This window comes from Engraulis encrasicolus, chromosome 21 (genome assembly GCF_034702125.1).
Source record: "Engraulis encrasicolus isolate BLACKSEA-1 chromosome 21, IST_EnEncr_1.0, whole genome shotgun sequence".
In the NCBI taxonomy this organism is placed as follows: domain Eukaryota; kingdom Metazoa; phylum Chordata; class Actinopteri; order Clupeiformes; family Engraulidae; genus Engraulis; species Engraulis encrasicolus.
The window spans coordinates 26,031,236-26,045,230 of NC_085877.1; the positions used below are offsets into that span (position 1 = coordinate 26,031,236).

Below are 13,995 nucleotides of genomic sequence, written 5' to 3' on the forward strand. Positions count from 1 at the left end.
TTCTACTTCTTTTTCTTACTTGAAAACATTTATCTTTATTGTACTTTTATTTCTATTTTATTTTTGCATTTTAATTACTCTCCTATTGTTAATTCACTGAAGCTTTGTTTTACTTTCCCTACTGTTATGTATTTGTTTTGATTGTAAAGTGTCCTTGGGTATCTTGAAAGGCGCTCAAAAATCAAATTTATTATTATTATTATTACTTATGCAGGGGGCAAAATGGGCAGTAAGTATGTAACACTTGTGCAGATATTTGAAATAAAAAGATATTTTTCCATCCATTTTCATATTTTGATCCTGTTTTGTGAATAAAATAAATCACCACTATGACAGGTGCATTTTAGAAAACGGTTTTAAATATATTACATTTATAACATAAACTTAGTTTATGTGTAAGCAAAAAGCAAAAGACCCAAACGGATGTCTTTACCAAAATGTACATGCAAACAGGGTCTTAGTAAATTACTTCTCTCCTGTGAATGTCATCAAGGGAAAAGCTGTGAAACCTTCGACCATGAAGCTGAGTGTTGTTCACTTCCTGTCTCTGGTCGGTGAGTTAACGTTTTGATTTTGAATTTCATAGTGGGATGTGGGTGCATACATTTTTCTGTGTCCATGCATGAATGAATGAATGAATGAATGCAATGTCTGGTGAGCCAGACTAAACCATGAAAAGTTAAGTCTGGAATGGCACTGTTCAGGTAGTTGAGGATTGTGGGTGGGACCAAACTGTTGTTGTTATGATTCAAATGGCCTCTACACATTCTCACATCACTCACCCAATTTGCTGCAGCTTTTGCCTTCGCCTCCCGTCAGTTCCACTACGTGCCTGAGGAGAAGACGTGGTCTGAGGCGCAGGCCTACTGCCGAGAAAAGTACATGGACCTGGCTACCGTTACTGACAGTAACGACGTGAAGAGCCTGAACAACCTCGGTTTAGCCCACCACATTAACAACACCGTCTGGATTGGACTTTACAACAATGTCCATGACTGGGCCAGTGAAATTGTAAACCTCTCTACACCTGAGAAAACAAGTGTCTGCATATATAATGGAAAATGGAGATCTGTGGGAAGTTCTTCCGATCTTATGAGCTATGTCTGTCGTAATGGTGAGAGCCTGTTCGATTCTTCTTAGTGTCATAACATCTGACCACCCTTAGCACTAAACTATAAGAGTTAATATGGAGGGTGGAAATCTGTCAGTGATTTTTTTTTAGAGATAATCACTTCTCCTTTTTCAGAGAGTCAAACTGAAAATCATGGCTTCAACATCAACAAGATACCGCCAGCAAATTGGACTGAAGCACAACGTCTCTGCCAGTTGAGTCACATGCGCCTAGCAACAATGAAGAACCAGGCTGAGATAGCCTACCTGGGGAATACCCTGGGAAGGGTGTCTGTGTGGGTAGACCCATACGGAGAGGGCTGGAGCTGGTCGGATAGCACCAAAGTCTCCTTCATCAACTGGCTGGACAACCATGAGCAGTTCCTGAGGTCGGAGAAGAGGTGTGCTGTGTCTCTGCAGACTGCTACTGGCCGGGGCCGGGGGGGATGGGTGACCAAGAACTGCACCGAGAAGTTTCCTTTCGTCTGCAACCACATGTACAGTGAGTGTGCGAGTACTGGACCTAACAATCACTACGTTTACATGATGTTTTTTAATTCCGAATTAATTATTCAGAATGAAATAGTTCCGTCAAGTTTATTTTGATCTTTCTTTTCATTCCGAATTAAGAGATGTTTACATGACATTTTCAAAGTGGGATTAAGGCTTATTCAGAATTAAAATCAGTTAGTTCCGAATTATATGTCTCATGTAAGCGTAGAAATTGAGACTTCTTCTCAGGTCATAACACACATTGGGTACTAATTTCCTTGTACTAATTCCATCTGCACAGACGGTCTGGAACTGGAGTTCTGGGAGGGGGTTGGTCTTGTTTGCTTACAACCCTGTAATCAGTGGAGAGTGGAGGGCCGAGGGAAGGGGCAGATACAAGTGTGGGTTGGGCTGGGCTATAAAGCGATTTGGTTCATATACTTTCATGCTGAAGAAGTGTTGATTAACAATCATGGTTGCTGGTTTTCAGTTTAGGGATGGATGCAGCCATATACTGTACATAGGTTTTTGTGGAGAAGGGTAAGATGCTAAGCCAACCAAGTGAGCTAATTTTTTGACCGACAGCAGTTTCCAACAATCAGAGGTTGAACAGTACGCAGCCAAGGATGCGCAGTCAGGGATTGTTTACAAACGGTAAACCCATGTGTATAATTTTAGTAGTTTATTTCCAGAATTCATGATGTCCATTCACAAATGTTACCTTTTTCACAAGTATTCATTATTCAATTGCACTGTTCATACATGGAAAAGTGGATCTTCTCCAAGTCTGCCATTTTGAATGTCCAGAAATAGACATTTTTAGCTGCAATATTTGTTTTTTACTTAGTGAATATTCCTGAATAGCTCAAATTTGGTAACAGGCAGCACAGTTTCACTGAGCAGCTAAATTGCATTTACCTACTCAAAGCCACAATCCTACACAGTGCATCTTTAAGTAAAGTACGGTCAGTGGTGTAGTCTACTTTTTTGAAGTGGGTATACTGTATATATTTCAATTTTAAGTGGGTATACTGAAATCCCTGAAATTTATAAGTGGGTATACTCCGTATACCCGCGTTCTACGTAGACTACACCACTGAGTACGGTGTCTCTGCTGCTTTTGTCTCAGAGTCGGTAACGAGGATGCAGGACGTGCGAGTGGAGCTCGATGTGGATTCTGGCCTGGACATTAACTCCGAAGAAGTTCAGCAAGCCCTTCTCAATCAGGTGAGTCACTCACCTACCCTCTGACAACAGCTTAGCAAACAATCCGATGTGTAACCGAGAGCATGTTTTGGGAAGGAAAATGTCAACAAGGGCAGCTAATTTTCAATGTACTCATGGATGCTGCTCGTGCACTCTTCAGATTAAGAAGCGAATGGAGGCGAACGGGCTGCCGGCAGGTGTCAAACTGAGCTGGAGGAAGCAGAAAGATGGACAGGTGTTCCACAAGAAGAAGGCAGAGAAGAGAGGCAGCGCAGCGAGGAAGAAGAAAGATGAGTTTTGAACAGCTGAGCAAGTGGGAGAGGGTTGTCGTAGCCTAAAAGAGATGCGTAGAACCCACTTCAAAAGAAAAGTGATGTAGCATGCTGACGAAATCTTTTTTGAAAATAATGGTTTAACTCAACCGTTTCATGTGTGTTCATAAATAATGCCACTGTGAAATCACATAAGTATGCATATCCCACCTCTCTGAGGCCAGTTGCAGGACAAAGGCGCATCTGATAGTGGAAAGAGTTGAAATCCGCACACTGTAGCTCCGCTTTTGAAAATGTATTCAGGTCATACAAAGTTTGGACCCAACAGGGTCTTCATCAGGTCTGACCTGAATACATTTTCAAAGCGGAGCTATGTGGGTTTCTACTCTTTCCTCTGTTAAATCAACCAAGTAATTTCTTCACCCTAAAATAAGAGTGTCTTCATCCTTGTGTAAACACGTTTCTCTACTTTGACTGAAATAGTAGCCTATGTCAGTGTCACAGAACTTACTTTTTATGTCATGACATCCACAGAGCCCTGGTGTAAAATGATACTGTATTACATAATTACTTTATGCATTAAGATTTTTTCACCAAGACAAAAATGTGTCTTGTTCTATGTTTGGCTTATGATTTATCTTTCAAATCACCTTATCATATTATGTACAGACACTGTGAGCGACTACATCAGCTGGCACAATAGAGCAAATAAAGCACTTTGAACGTTGGATATACAAAAAAATAAAAACCACGATTTGATTAATCTTGCGTGTCAATTATTGTGCTATGAACCGCTACTACTTTATGTCCTTCAATTTTCTATTGCTTTAAACATCAGTCAAAATGTCATATGAATTTCTGGTAATACAGAGTACTTTCTCTCCAGAATGCATGCTGCCCATTCACAAATGTTACCTTGTTCATGATTACTTAACACCGCCATAACATTAAGTATTCATTATGACTGGGAACATTGCACTTTTCATGAAAAATGGGGGTCCTCTCCTTGCCTGCCATTTGGAATTTTCAGAAATAGACATTTTTAGTTGCAAAAGTAACTGTACTTTGGTCATACTAGTAAATAGTAGATTATTACTTCACAAATTGTCAGAAAAGGCATTGAGAGTGAATATCTACTGTCAATGAGTAAAGGTCAACTTTGGCCATAATGTAGGCAGCACAGTTTCAATGAGAAGCAAATTGCAATACCTACTCTGACCACCATCCCACACAGTGCACCTTTAACAATTCCTCTTAACTCTTTAAAAACTCCAAAAATGAAAAAGACGTATTAAGAAAAAATGGCATATATATGATTTATTTTCTTAAAATATGAATTGCTTTTGTTTAGGTCTGGGTGTAAACAACAGCTGCAAATGATGTGGAAACATTCATGTAGTCTTACAAAGGTCAATCACAGCAGTGATGTTACCGTGAATTTTATTTTTAGTAAAATAAAAACGTATGAAATAACAGTCACATGGAGTATTTGCTTCATATACCTGACAAATTTGTACAGTATCTACAAAATGTACATAAAAGAGAAATGTGTTTCACTCAAAAGAATTTAGAAGTGAACACTCACCCGCTCTTGCAAGAGTACACACACACACGCACGCACGCACACGCACACACACACACACACACACACACACACACACACACACACACACACACACACACACACACACACACACACACACACACACACACACACACACACACACCACTACAGGCACCATTACTGTGTACAAACATTTTTCCTGACAGACAGAGGACAAACACACACTCTTTATGAACCTCAGATCTCTCTCTCTCTCTAACAGGCTGTGCACCTCTGTCTCTCTCTCTCTCTCTCTCTCTCTCTCTCTCTCTCTCTCTCTCTCTCTCTCTCTCTCTCTCTCTCTCTCTCTCTCTCTCTCTCTCTCTCTCTCTCACTCACACACACACACACACACACACACACACACACACACACACACACTACACACACACACACACACACACACACATCATGTGTAGCGTAAACAACCTGCCTCAAGATGCCTGAACAAGATCTGTGATCGAAACATTGCTCCAACTAAGTCTTTTGCAAGCAGTGTGCAGATCCTTTCCCGCTCCTACTGTAGAGTAAACAACCTCCCATCACTGACAGCAGCAGTCCAGAGTGTCTATGGTACAGAGAGCATCATAACGAACTCTGTGGGAGTAAGAAGAGGAGATGATTACCCTGGGAGCACCATTGAAAACCCACCATAGAAATCATATACCATCTTCATTGATGGTGATCCTCTTAATATGTTATATGTTACAACATTATTACAACAACAATAATACTTAATAATAGTAATAATAATAATAATAATTATTCAACAGTACCATTCGCATTGATGTCAACCCCCTTAGTATTATTATTATTATTATTATTATTATTATTATTATTTTATTATTATTATTATTATTATTATTATTATTATTTTATTATTACAAAGTAGCTTTGTATAAAAGTGCCTGCTAAATGTAATGTTTATTATTATTATTACTATTATTATTATTATTATTATTATTATCATTATTAGTATTATTATTATTATTATTATTAAGCAGGCTTGCCACACTTATAGTAATTATCATTATTATCATTAGGCCTATTATCAAAATAAATATCGACCATCGAAGTCGACAGTAAATGTAATGTATGTTATCATTATTATTATTACTATTATTATTATTATTATTATTATTATTATTATGGTAACACTTTATTTTAGGGACACATCTATTAGCACTAATACATACAATATTAATGCCTGTGTAAGTAACTTGTAAGGCATGTACTAAGCAAAATAAGACAGTTGTTGAGCATGTATTCACAAATGTCTTGTTCATGCCCAATTAGGGATTTATTACTAATATAACCTTAGTAAGGACCAGTAAGCCTATATTTCTATTTATTAGTAAGTAGTAAGTGGCAGAATACAGTGTGTATAAGCTCCCGACACACTGTGTGAACAAACCCTGAACAGTGTGAAAACAGATGCAGAATAAGGGTCCCTATTCTAAAGTGATGCATTGGTCAGCCCAGATGGCTCAGGGCCTCTGCACTACCAAAGTCCTAGGGCCCCCACACCACCCAGGCCTGCACTACCTAGCCCCCCCGATCTACAAAGTGTAAGGATATATCAAATAATTAATACTTCCCCAGCTAAGTCAACTAGTTTTCTCTTGTTCATATCAATGAGAGTGAGGTAACAAGAGCCTATATATAGCAAGGATTGAACGTACACTTGTCAATGGCGGTGGGTTGGTGAGATGTAATTTTTTTCCTGTACCACTGAGTTTTAATTGTAAAAAAAACCAAAATAAATGCAGAACATTAGAATAATAGTTTTGAAGCAAAACTAAACTACTCTTTTGTGATAATTAAGTGAATGTTTGAGAACATTAGCTTCAAGAAGTGCAGTGCATGATGGGTACGCAATCTAGGCCAACAGACAACCTACCCAGCACTGAGCCTACGTCCTTAGCTCCTCCCCTCACTTGTGAAATTTAGTTGCTATCCAAACAATTTGCCATGTACGTAACAACAGAAATATTATCATTGCTGCATTGGCCATGCATTGCATTTCTGACTAAGGGCGTACCCATCATGCACTGCACTTCTTGTAGCTAAGTTTCTCAAACATTAACTTATTTATCAGAAAGGAATAGCTTAGTTTCGCTTCCAAACTATTACTCTTCGTTATATTCTGCATTTATTGCAGGGTTTTTACAATTAAAACTAATTGGTGTATGAAAAAAATGACATCTCACCACCCACCGTCATTGATAAGTTTACGTCCAATCATTGCTATATAATGCTTCTAATTACTCATCAACATATTGAGTAGAATAAGTGAAATCTTCATACCTACTGAGACTATTGTAGAATCTGAAATGTTCTTACACTTTGCTTCCGGGGGGGGGGCACGTAGAGTGGGGGCCCTAGGTAGTGCGGGGGCCCTAAGCCATCTGGGCTGAGCAATGCATCACTTTAGAATAGGGACCCTTATTCCACATCTGTTTTCACACTGTTCAGGGTTTGTTCACACAGTGTACCAGGAGCTTATACACATTGTATTCTGGCCCTTACTGCTTACACATAAATAGAAATCTAGGTCTACTAGGTCCTTACTAAGGTTATATTGGTAATAAATCCCTTATTGTGCATGAACAAGACATTTGTGAATACATGCTTAACAACTGTCTTATTTTGCTTAGTACATGCCTTACAAGTTACTTACACATGCATTAATAGTGTATGTATTAGTGCTAATAGATGTGTCCCTAAAATAAAGTGTTACCCTTATTATTATTAATACCCACCATCGAAGTCCACAGTGCCGTCCCCGTTGATGTCCATCTCCTTGAGGATCTCCTCAAGCTCGCCCTTCTTCAGCTTCTCACCCAGCAGCGACTTGGACGCCTCCTTCATCTCGTCATGCGAGATCTTACCGTCGCTGTCCGTGTCAAACTGGAGCGATGGAGGGAAAGAGAAAAAGAGACGTTTTAGACTAAGGACTGATGACCGACTGGTTCAGACAAGACATGGTGCAGGCCTGTCGCAACAAGAAAAGCAAACAAGCCAATTGACCCGTTCAGGGGTCCGTTTCTCGATTCTTGTCGTTGCTAACCGTCTTAAGACCGTCTTAAGACCGCCTCACCATTCCCTTGGATTTAGTGGTGAGCGTCGCTGTCGAGAGACAGTTGAGTCGCTCTTACGAAGCACGTTGCTCCCGTCGTTAGCAAAGACGCTTTCGAGATACGGACCCCAGATCCGACGACGTCCTCACTGAATGCGTACACATCGTTGACTCAAACACACCAGAGAGGTTTTAAGGGTATTACAAGAGACTCCGCTCTTCTGGGTGGTACTGCACTCTAGGGGAGCCAACAGAGGAGTGCAGACTGGGCTGCGCTCTCTCGACAGCGGCCCCTACGTCAACTACAGGAATGGGTAAAATAATAGGGAGTGCCGTGGCTGTATGTAAAACTGGCTGTGAACACACACACTCACGAACAGACAGTGCAGACAGAGAAGACCTGCCGTCCTGAAGCGTGTACGCAGCGGCGTGGAACAGGGGGGGAAAACCCTGACTCATTCTTAGGGCCCAGACCACTTGGGGGCCCACCGGGGGCCCTCCCATGGAAAATATTTTTCCTTCTTTCATTTTTTTAAACATTATTTTAAAAATAATGTCAATACATGTTGGTAATTTATGTAATTCCAATGTTCTCTGGAAATACATCTGTTGAATTGGATATACTAGCCTGCAAATCGGCTATATTCTATATCAGACACCCCCATTATCAAGCATTGGTTTAGTCCGCGGACTTTTGATTGTACAATATGCGGAATCAACACTCACTCACGTCATTATTAGGCATTAAACGCAGCAGCCGGTTAGCAATGAAAGACTTCTAAAACACCAGGCTTTCACAAAAAGAATAGAAAGGCAAGAGAGACAGGGGAAACAAAATGAAGGAAAGCAACTGCAGCTGATTTCTTGCAAGAAAGGTGAGCCCAAATGTCAAAATTACAGCCTACAAAGTAGGATACCTAACTATCCCATTCCCATTCCGTGTGGCCTTCTGTGATAGCCGATGTCAAATGAAAAAAAAGAATCTCATTTTGTTGGTTATCATTGTGAACATATTTGTCTTTGATAGGCCTATATTCATAACAAGTGTCCCAAAAGACCAACATGGGTCGATGTTGGTTCAAATATCCAAATGATAGCAAAGCCTATTTGTAAAATGAATCCCACTCAATTTCAGAAAATGTCACGAACGTGAAGATGCCCCCTGTCGCAGCAGGTGCAAATGGTGTGAACTTGAGAGAAGGTGAGCCTATTTTAGCTAATATCCTAGTCTTGAGGAAAAGCGGTTTCTCAACCGGGTGCAATGCTGCCCGCCCTGGTCATCAAATTTGCAGATTGATTCTGTCGATATTAGTCGACGTCATATTCATCAGTTGCCAATGTCAAGGTGGCGGTGCGAACAGCTGGTCAGTCTTGAACCTTCATTCTGCTTTTATTTTGCGGTCTCAAAGCTCTGGTTACTTGGCCATGTCTCTGACCATCTGACAACGCCCGTTATATCTGAAGTGTGGTAAAATAATGACGAGATTTTGACGGGGCACCAGTCTGCGTTTTGAATGTTGCTGACGCCATTCTAATCTGCAAGCGCAAGAGATTACCCTGTTTGCATAGCGCAAGAAAAGAGGCAGAGTAGCCTATACCTACCTCCGTGCTGAGCAGGTAGCCTATCTGCATTGAGTGCTCATGAAAATTACAAGATAGGCTACTGTGAAATAGTTACTGGCCCATTTAAATCTGAAAGTATATGTAGTAGCCTAATAAATAATGATTTCAAAGAAATAAATAGCCTAGGCTATTAACTAAGTTCGGGGTGCCCTGACTTTCAAAGGTTGAGCGACATCAAATCCAAACAGCGATACTTTTGTTCTATTTAGGCTACTCTGCTTTACCGCAGGTTTTAAGCGACATTTCGAAGTCAGCTTATACCAGTAGCCTAGGCACAGCTGACTCTGTTTCCTTGCTCTCCCAAACACGGGCAAACGTGACGTGCGTGCGGGGCAGTGCAAGTGAACGAATGTGCGCGCGAGCGCCTGTGTTTCTGTTCAGCGATGCACATTGAAGAAAGTACAGTTCAACATATCAATGTCTCGTGAGTCCATAGTGCACGAAACAGTAGGCTGGAAGCATTGTGAAAAGAGATTTATCAGTCTCTCTCCTCCCCCTCACACCATAGTGATGAAGTGATTAAATGTCATCCCTATGAATATGATAGCCTACTTTCATAACTGGTAATGTGAAAGATTAAGACATTTTATATTTTTATTATGTCTATTATGTCATATGATTGAAGATGAGAATGATTCAAGTGAAGGAGAGGAAAGCATAGAGGGGTATTCTGAGGAAGGCAAGAAGGATGACAAGGATGACACGGGGGGGTGGGGGGGGTATGGGTGTAGGGTTGGGTAGGTTGGGGTGTGTGTAGGGGGGGCCCATGGAAGAGGTTGTTCCTAGGGCCCCAAATTTGGTGCTACGCCCCTGCGTGTACGTACGTTGATAAAAAAATAGAGATTTCGAAAAGTATGTTATTCTAGTTAGAGAGGGAAGAGGCTGTTCCAGAAGCATAGGAAATTTTGTTGCTACAACATTAAACTACTGACTGGACTGGGGACATCATCAGGAATGTCCGTGTCTGTGGTACCCACTGCATATCTGAAGTTATCGTGACCATCCGTGTAATTATTTCTGAAAAAAAGACACCTGGTTTCTATACAAATGAAGTCAAGTCAAGTCAAGTCAAGTCAAGTTTATTGTCAATTTCTTTACATGCACTGGTCATACAAAGAATTTGAAATTGCGTTTCTTGCTCTCCCATGCAGACATAGACTAATCTAGGTAAGGACATAGACAGTATAGACATAGACAGTACTCATACATGGACATAGACAGTATGGACGTAGACATTGCTCATACAGACGATACAAATGAACGGTGCATGGTCAATTCAGCTCCAACGATGCACACGCAGCCAAATTACCTCATATCTGTTTACAAAGAGTAAACGGGTCAATTGCCTAGGACCTCGAGCTGAAAGGGGACCCCTGATGATCACTGGTTATGTAGGCCTGCTTGTATTCAAACGACAGCAGTGACAACCCTTATGAGTGTGGCTGCAACCCCATAAATTCAATGACTTTTGATTTGAGAAGTGGAAACCGGTCATGTTCCCTGCTTATCCTCCAAACTAGTTTGACTTAATTGTGAAAAAGGCTGATTCCAATTCCAACCTCTGGACTGACCGAAGATGAAGAATAAAAACTACTTAGTGTTGCTTTAAAAGACTCGGATTTAACACTGTGGCTTACTCTCGCACTGGCTGGGGATGGCACTTGGCGCCAACATAGTGTGTGCCTGAGTGGCTGACGTCAACTCTTTAATCTCTCTCTCTCTCTCTCTCTCTCTCTCTCTCTCTCTCTCTCTCTCTCTCTCTCTCTGTGTCTCTCTCTCTCTCTCTCTCTCTGTGTTTGTGTCCCCATCATAGACTTTAGCTTGTATTTCCTGTGTCATGTATTGCCTAGCCTAATGTCTCAAGACAAGACGATACAATGAGAGGAGTAAGAAAGAATTAAAGTGTTGATGAGAGCAAAAAAGTACAGCCATATTACACCTATTCTTGCCTCTCTCCACTGGCTGCCTATACAAGCAAGGGCTGATTTCAAGATCCTCCTCCTTACATACAGAGCATTAAATAATCTTGCTCCAGCCTATTTAAGTGAGCTCCTTAAGCCCTACATACCAGCATGCCCACTGCACTCTTCAAATGCTGGTCTTCTAAGTATCCCCTAAGTGCAAAATAAATCAGCAGATCATAGGGCATTTTCTTTCCGTGCTGTGGAATGGCCTCCCACGTGTGATTAGGGATGGTGGATGCTGGCTATGGACATTTTTAAGGCCAGGCTGAAAACATTTCAGTTTTCCAACTATTTTAGTTAGCCAATTGTATTTTCATTTTCAACCTGAAATTTTAATCACTTTTAATTTTTGACCGAAACGTTGTTTATTAAAGAAAAACAGCGAAATGGTCAGTGTGTGGGAGTTTCTTCAAGTCGTCTGCTGAGTGACCCATGGGCCATCTCCTACGCACCTGCCAGCTGAGGTGTGCGAAAAAAAGTCTAAGTTTAATTTTTGACTCTGATCATTTATTTTCTACTTATGTAATTTTTGTTTACTATTATATTATCTTTTACTCAGCAATTTATATAATATTAATCATGCATTTGTAAAGTGTTCTGAGACCATACTATGATGATACCACACTATAATAAATTGGAATGGCATTGAATTGAAAGAGCAAATCATGTGACAAGACGCTAATAATGATGACAAGAACAGTCAAGATGAGACAGAGGAAAACAAAAAACAGTGAGGGCGATAAAGTGAGTGTGGAATAAACAGAAAGAGATCAAATATCATGATCATGGAGGCACTGCGGCTTGGTGGGCTAAAGTAAAAAAATATATATTCGCACACCGTAAAAACTCCCTTGTCGTGATTTTATTGTGAAAAGAGGCATAACGTTTCGACCGGCAAGGTCTTTGTGTGCAAGGTCTTTTTTCACTTTTCCTCCATTTACTATTTTTGATATTCTGCACCCGTAGCTAGTTGCTACTTTCGGATGTGCACGCACCTTACACTTTTTGGTGGGCTAAAGTGCCATACAATACAAATGGGGACCCGGGTTCAAATCCAGGGCAAGATCCTGAAATTCCTGAAAATTCCTGATCGTTCTCTCATTCCTCAAAATTTCAGATCATTCTCTCTCTCTCTCTCTTCCCTTTTCTCACACTTTCACTTCCCCTATGAATAAAGGTGTAAAATCCTCTTAAAATATCTTTAGAAAAAAAGTATAATCTTACCTGTAGGAAGGAGCTCTGCAGTTCCTTTAAGCCCAACATGTCAGCGGTCTCCCCCAGAATTCTGGGACCCATGAGTTCACAGAAGTCCTCGAAGTCCATCAGTCCCCCCACTGCACACACACACACACACACACACACACACACACACACACACAAACAAAAATGATGTATGACAGTGCATTTCTCTCTCTCTCTCTCTCTCTCTCTCTCTCTCTCTCTTTCTCCCTCTCTCTCTGGGAGCGGGTGGCGCTAGTTCACTAGGCCAGTGTTTCTCAACCTTTTTTTAGGCAAGACACCCTTTCAATTCATGAAAAATCTCAAGGCACCCCAAACCAACTAACCGTAACAGGGCATCGCATTCAATACCACACAAGCTTTGAAAAGCGACACATTTGGAGACGTCCTACAACCTATGTTCCAAGTAGCAGCTTGGAAGTTGGGTGACCTAAATTTACTTTATTGTGCGTGAATGGTAGATGAAAGATTCCTCTGACTAAAGCATTAATTTATTAATTTAGACTAATGTGTATTATATTACATAATTTATTTATTTATTTAGGCCAATTTCCCATACCGTCAGCCATGTTTCCACGGCACCCCATGGGTGGCACCCCGGTTGAGAAACACTGCTCTAACGCTTGCATGCATGCATGCACACACAAAAAGGCTACGAAAACGAAGTATGACAAACACCATCTCTCTCGCTCTCCCCCTCTCTCTCTCTCTTGCTCTCTCTCTCGCTCTCCCCCTCTCTCTCTCTTGCTCTCTCTCTCGCTCGCTCTCTCTCTCCCCCTCTCTCTCTCTCTCTCTCTCTCTCACACTCTCTCTCCAGTATACCTACATCTCATCTTGACTTGCTGTATAATTTCCAGCAGCTCCATCTCTGTGGGCATGTATCCCATGGTCCTCATGCACTCCGCCAGGTCCTTGTAGTTCAGGTAGCCGTCCTGGTCATAGTCAAACTCCTTGAAGGCTCCTTCAAGCTCTGTCAAGAAGGGTCATAGGCCAGGGGTCAAAGCTCAAATAGAATCAATCGACTGTTGACCATGACAACAATAGACAATTTTGTTGGAAAAAAACTAGAACTAGAAGAAACTACTGTAAGAAAAACTAATTCAGGTAGCCTTCCTTGTCATAGTCAAACTCCTTGAAAGCCTCGCTCAACTCTATTTTCATATTTCATGTTGTCATATTTCATGTAATAATAATTAGTGTTATCACCCTGACAAAAGCCGGAGAAAAGATTAGGCTACTACAAACTACTGTAAGAAAGACATCTTTTTGTGGCCGTCAAAGTCCTTGACTGCCTCCGTAAAGCTAATGTAGGAAACATGTGGTAGCTGTCCTGTTTCTATTCAAATTTTTCAAAGGCATCACACAGCTCTGTTCAGGATCAGACAGCAGAGATCAAAGTGCATCAGC

General features: G+C 40.9%; 2 protein-coding genes across 2 annotated transcripts in view; one reads left to right on the forward strand and one right to left on the reverse strand.

The window, feature by feature from the left end:
• Positions 1–752: 752 nt before the first annotated feature.
• LOC134437043 (lymphocyte antigen 75-like) lies at positions 753–3,843 on the forward strand. Its single transcript, XM_063186476.1, has 4 exons — positions 753–1,114; positions 1,247–1,612; positions 2,732–2,829; positions 2,969–3,843. The coding sequence occupies exons 1-4, from the start codon at positions 883–885 to the stop codon at positions 3,107–3,109; spliced, it is 837 nt and encodes a 278-aa protein (XP_063042546.1). The 5' UTR covers positions 753–882; the 3' UTR covers positions 3,110–3,843.
• Positions 3,844–5,092: 1,249 nt separating this feature from the next.
• Positions 5,093–13,995, reverse strand: part of si:cabz01076231.1 (calcium-binding protein 2) — a 13,435-nt gene continuing 4,532 nt past the window's right edge. Inside the window, exons 4-7 of the mRNA XM_063186479.1 lie at positions 13,415–13,558; positions 12,574–12,683; positions 7,446–7,593; positions 5,093–5,280 (exon numbers count right to left, since the gene is read on the reverse strand). Of these exons, the coding sequence (XP_063042549.1) occupies positions 5,252–5,280; positions 7,446–7,593; positions 12,574–12,683; positions 13,415–13,558 (431 nt within the window). The 3' untranslated portion in view covers positions 5,093–5,251. The remainder of the gene's footprint in view (positions 5,281–7,445; positions 7,594–12,573; positions 12,684–13,414; positions 13,559–13,995) is intronic.

Bases quoted from the DNA above. Each gene is read 5' to 3' on its own strand.
- LOC134437043 (XM_063186476.1), top strand. From the start codon at position 883: ATGGACCTGGCTACCGTTACTGACAGTAACGACGTGAAGAGCCTGAAC. The intron at 1,613-2,731 runs GTGAGTGTGCGA...CTTTTGTCTCAG, and splicing joins CGTCTGCAACCACATGTACA to AGTCGGTAACGAGGATGCAG. The intron at 2,830-2,968 runs GTGAGTCACTCA...TGCACTCTTCAG, and splicing joins AGCAAGCCCTTCTCAATCAG to ATTAAGAAGCGAATGGAGGC.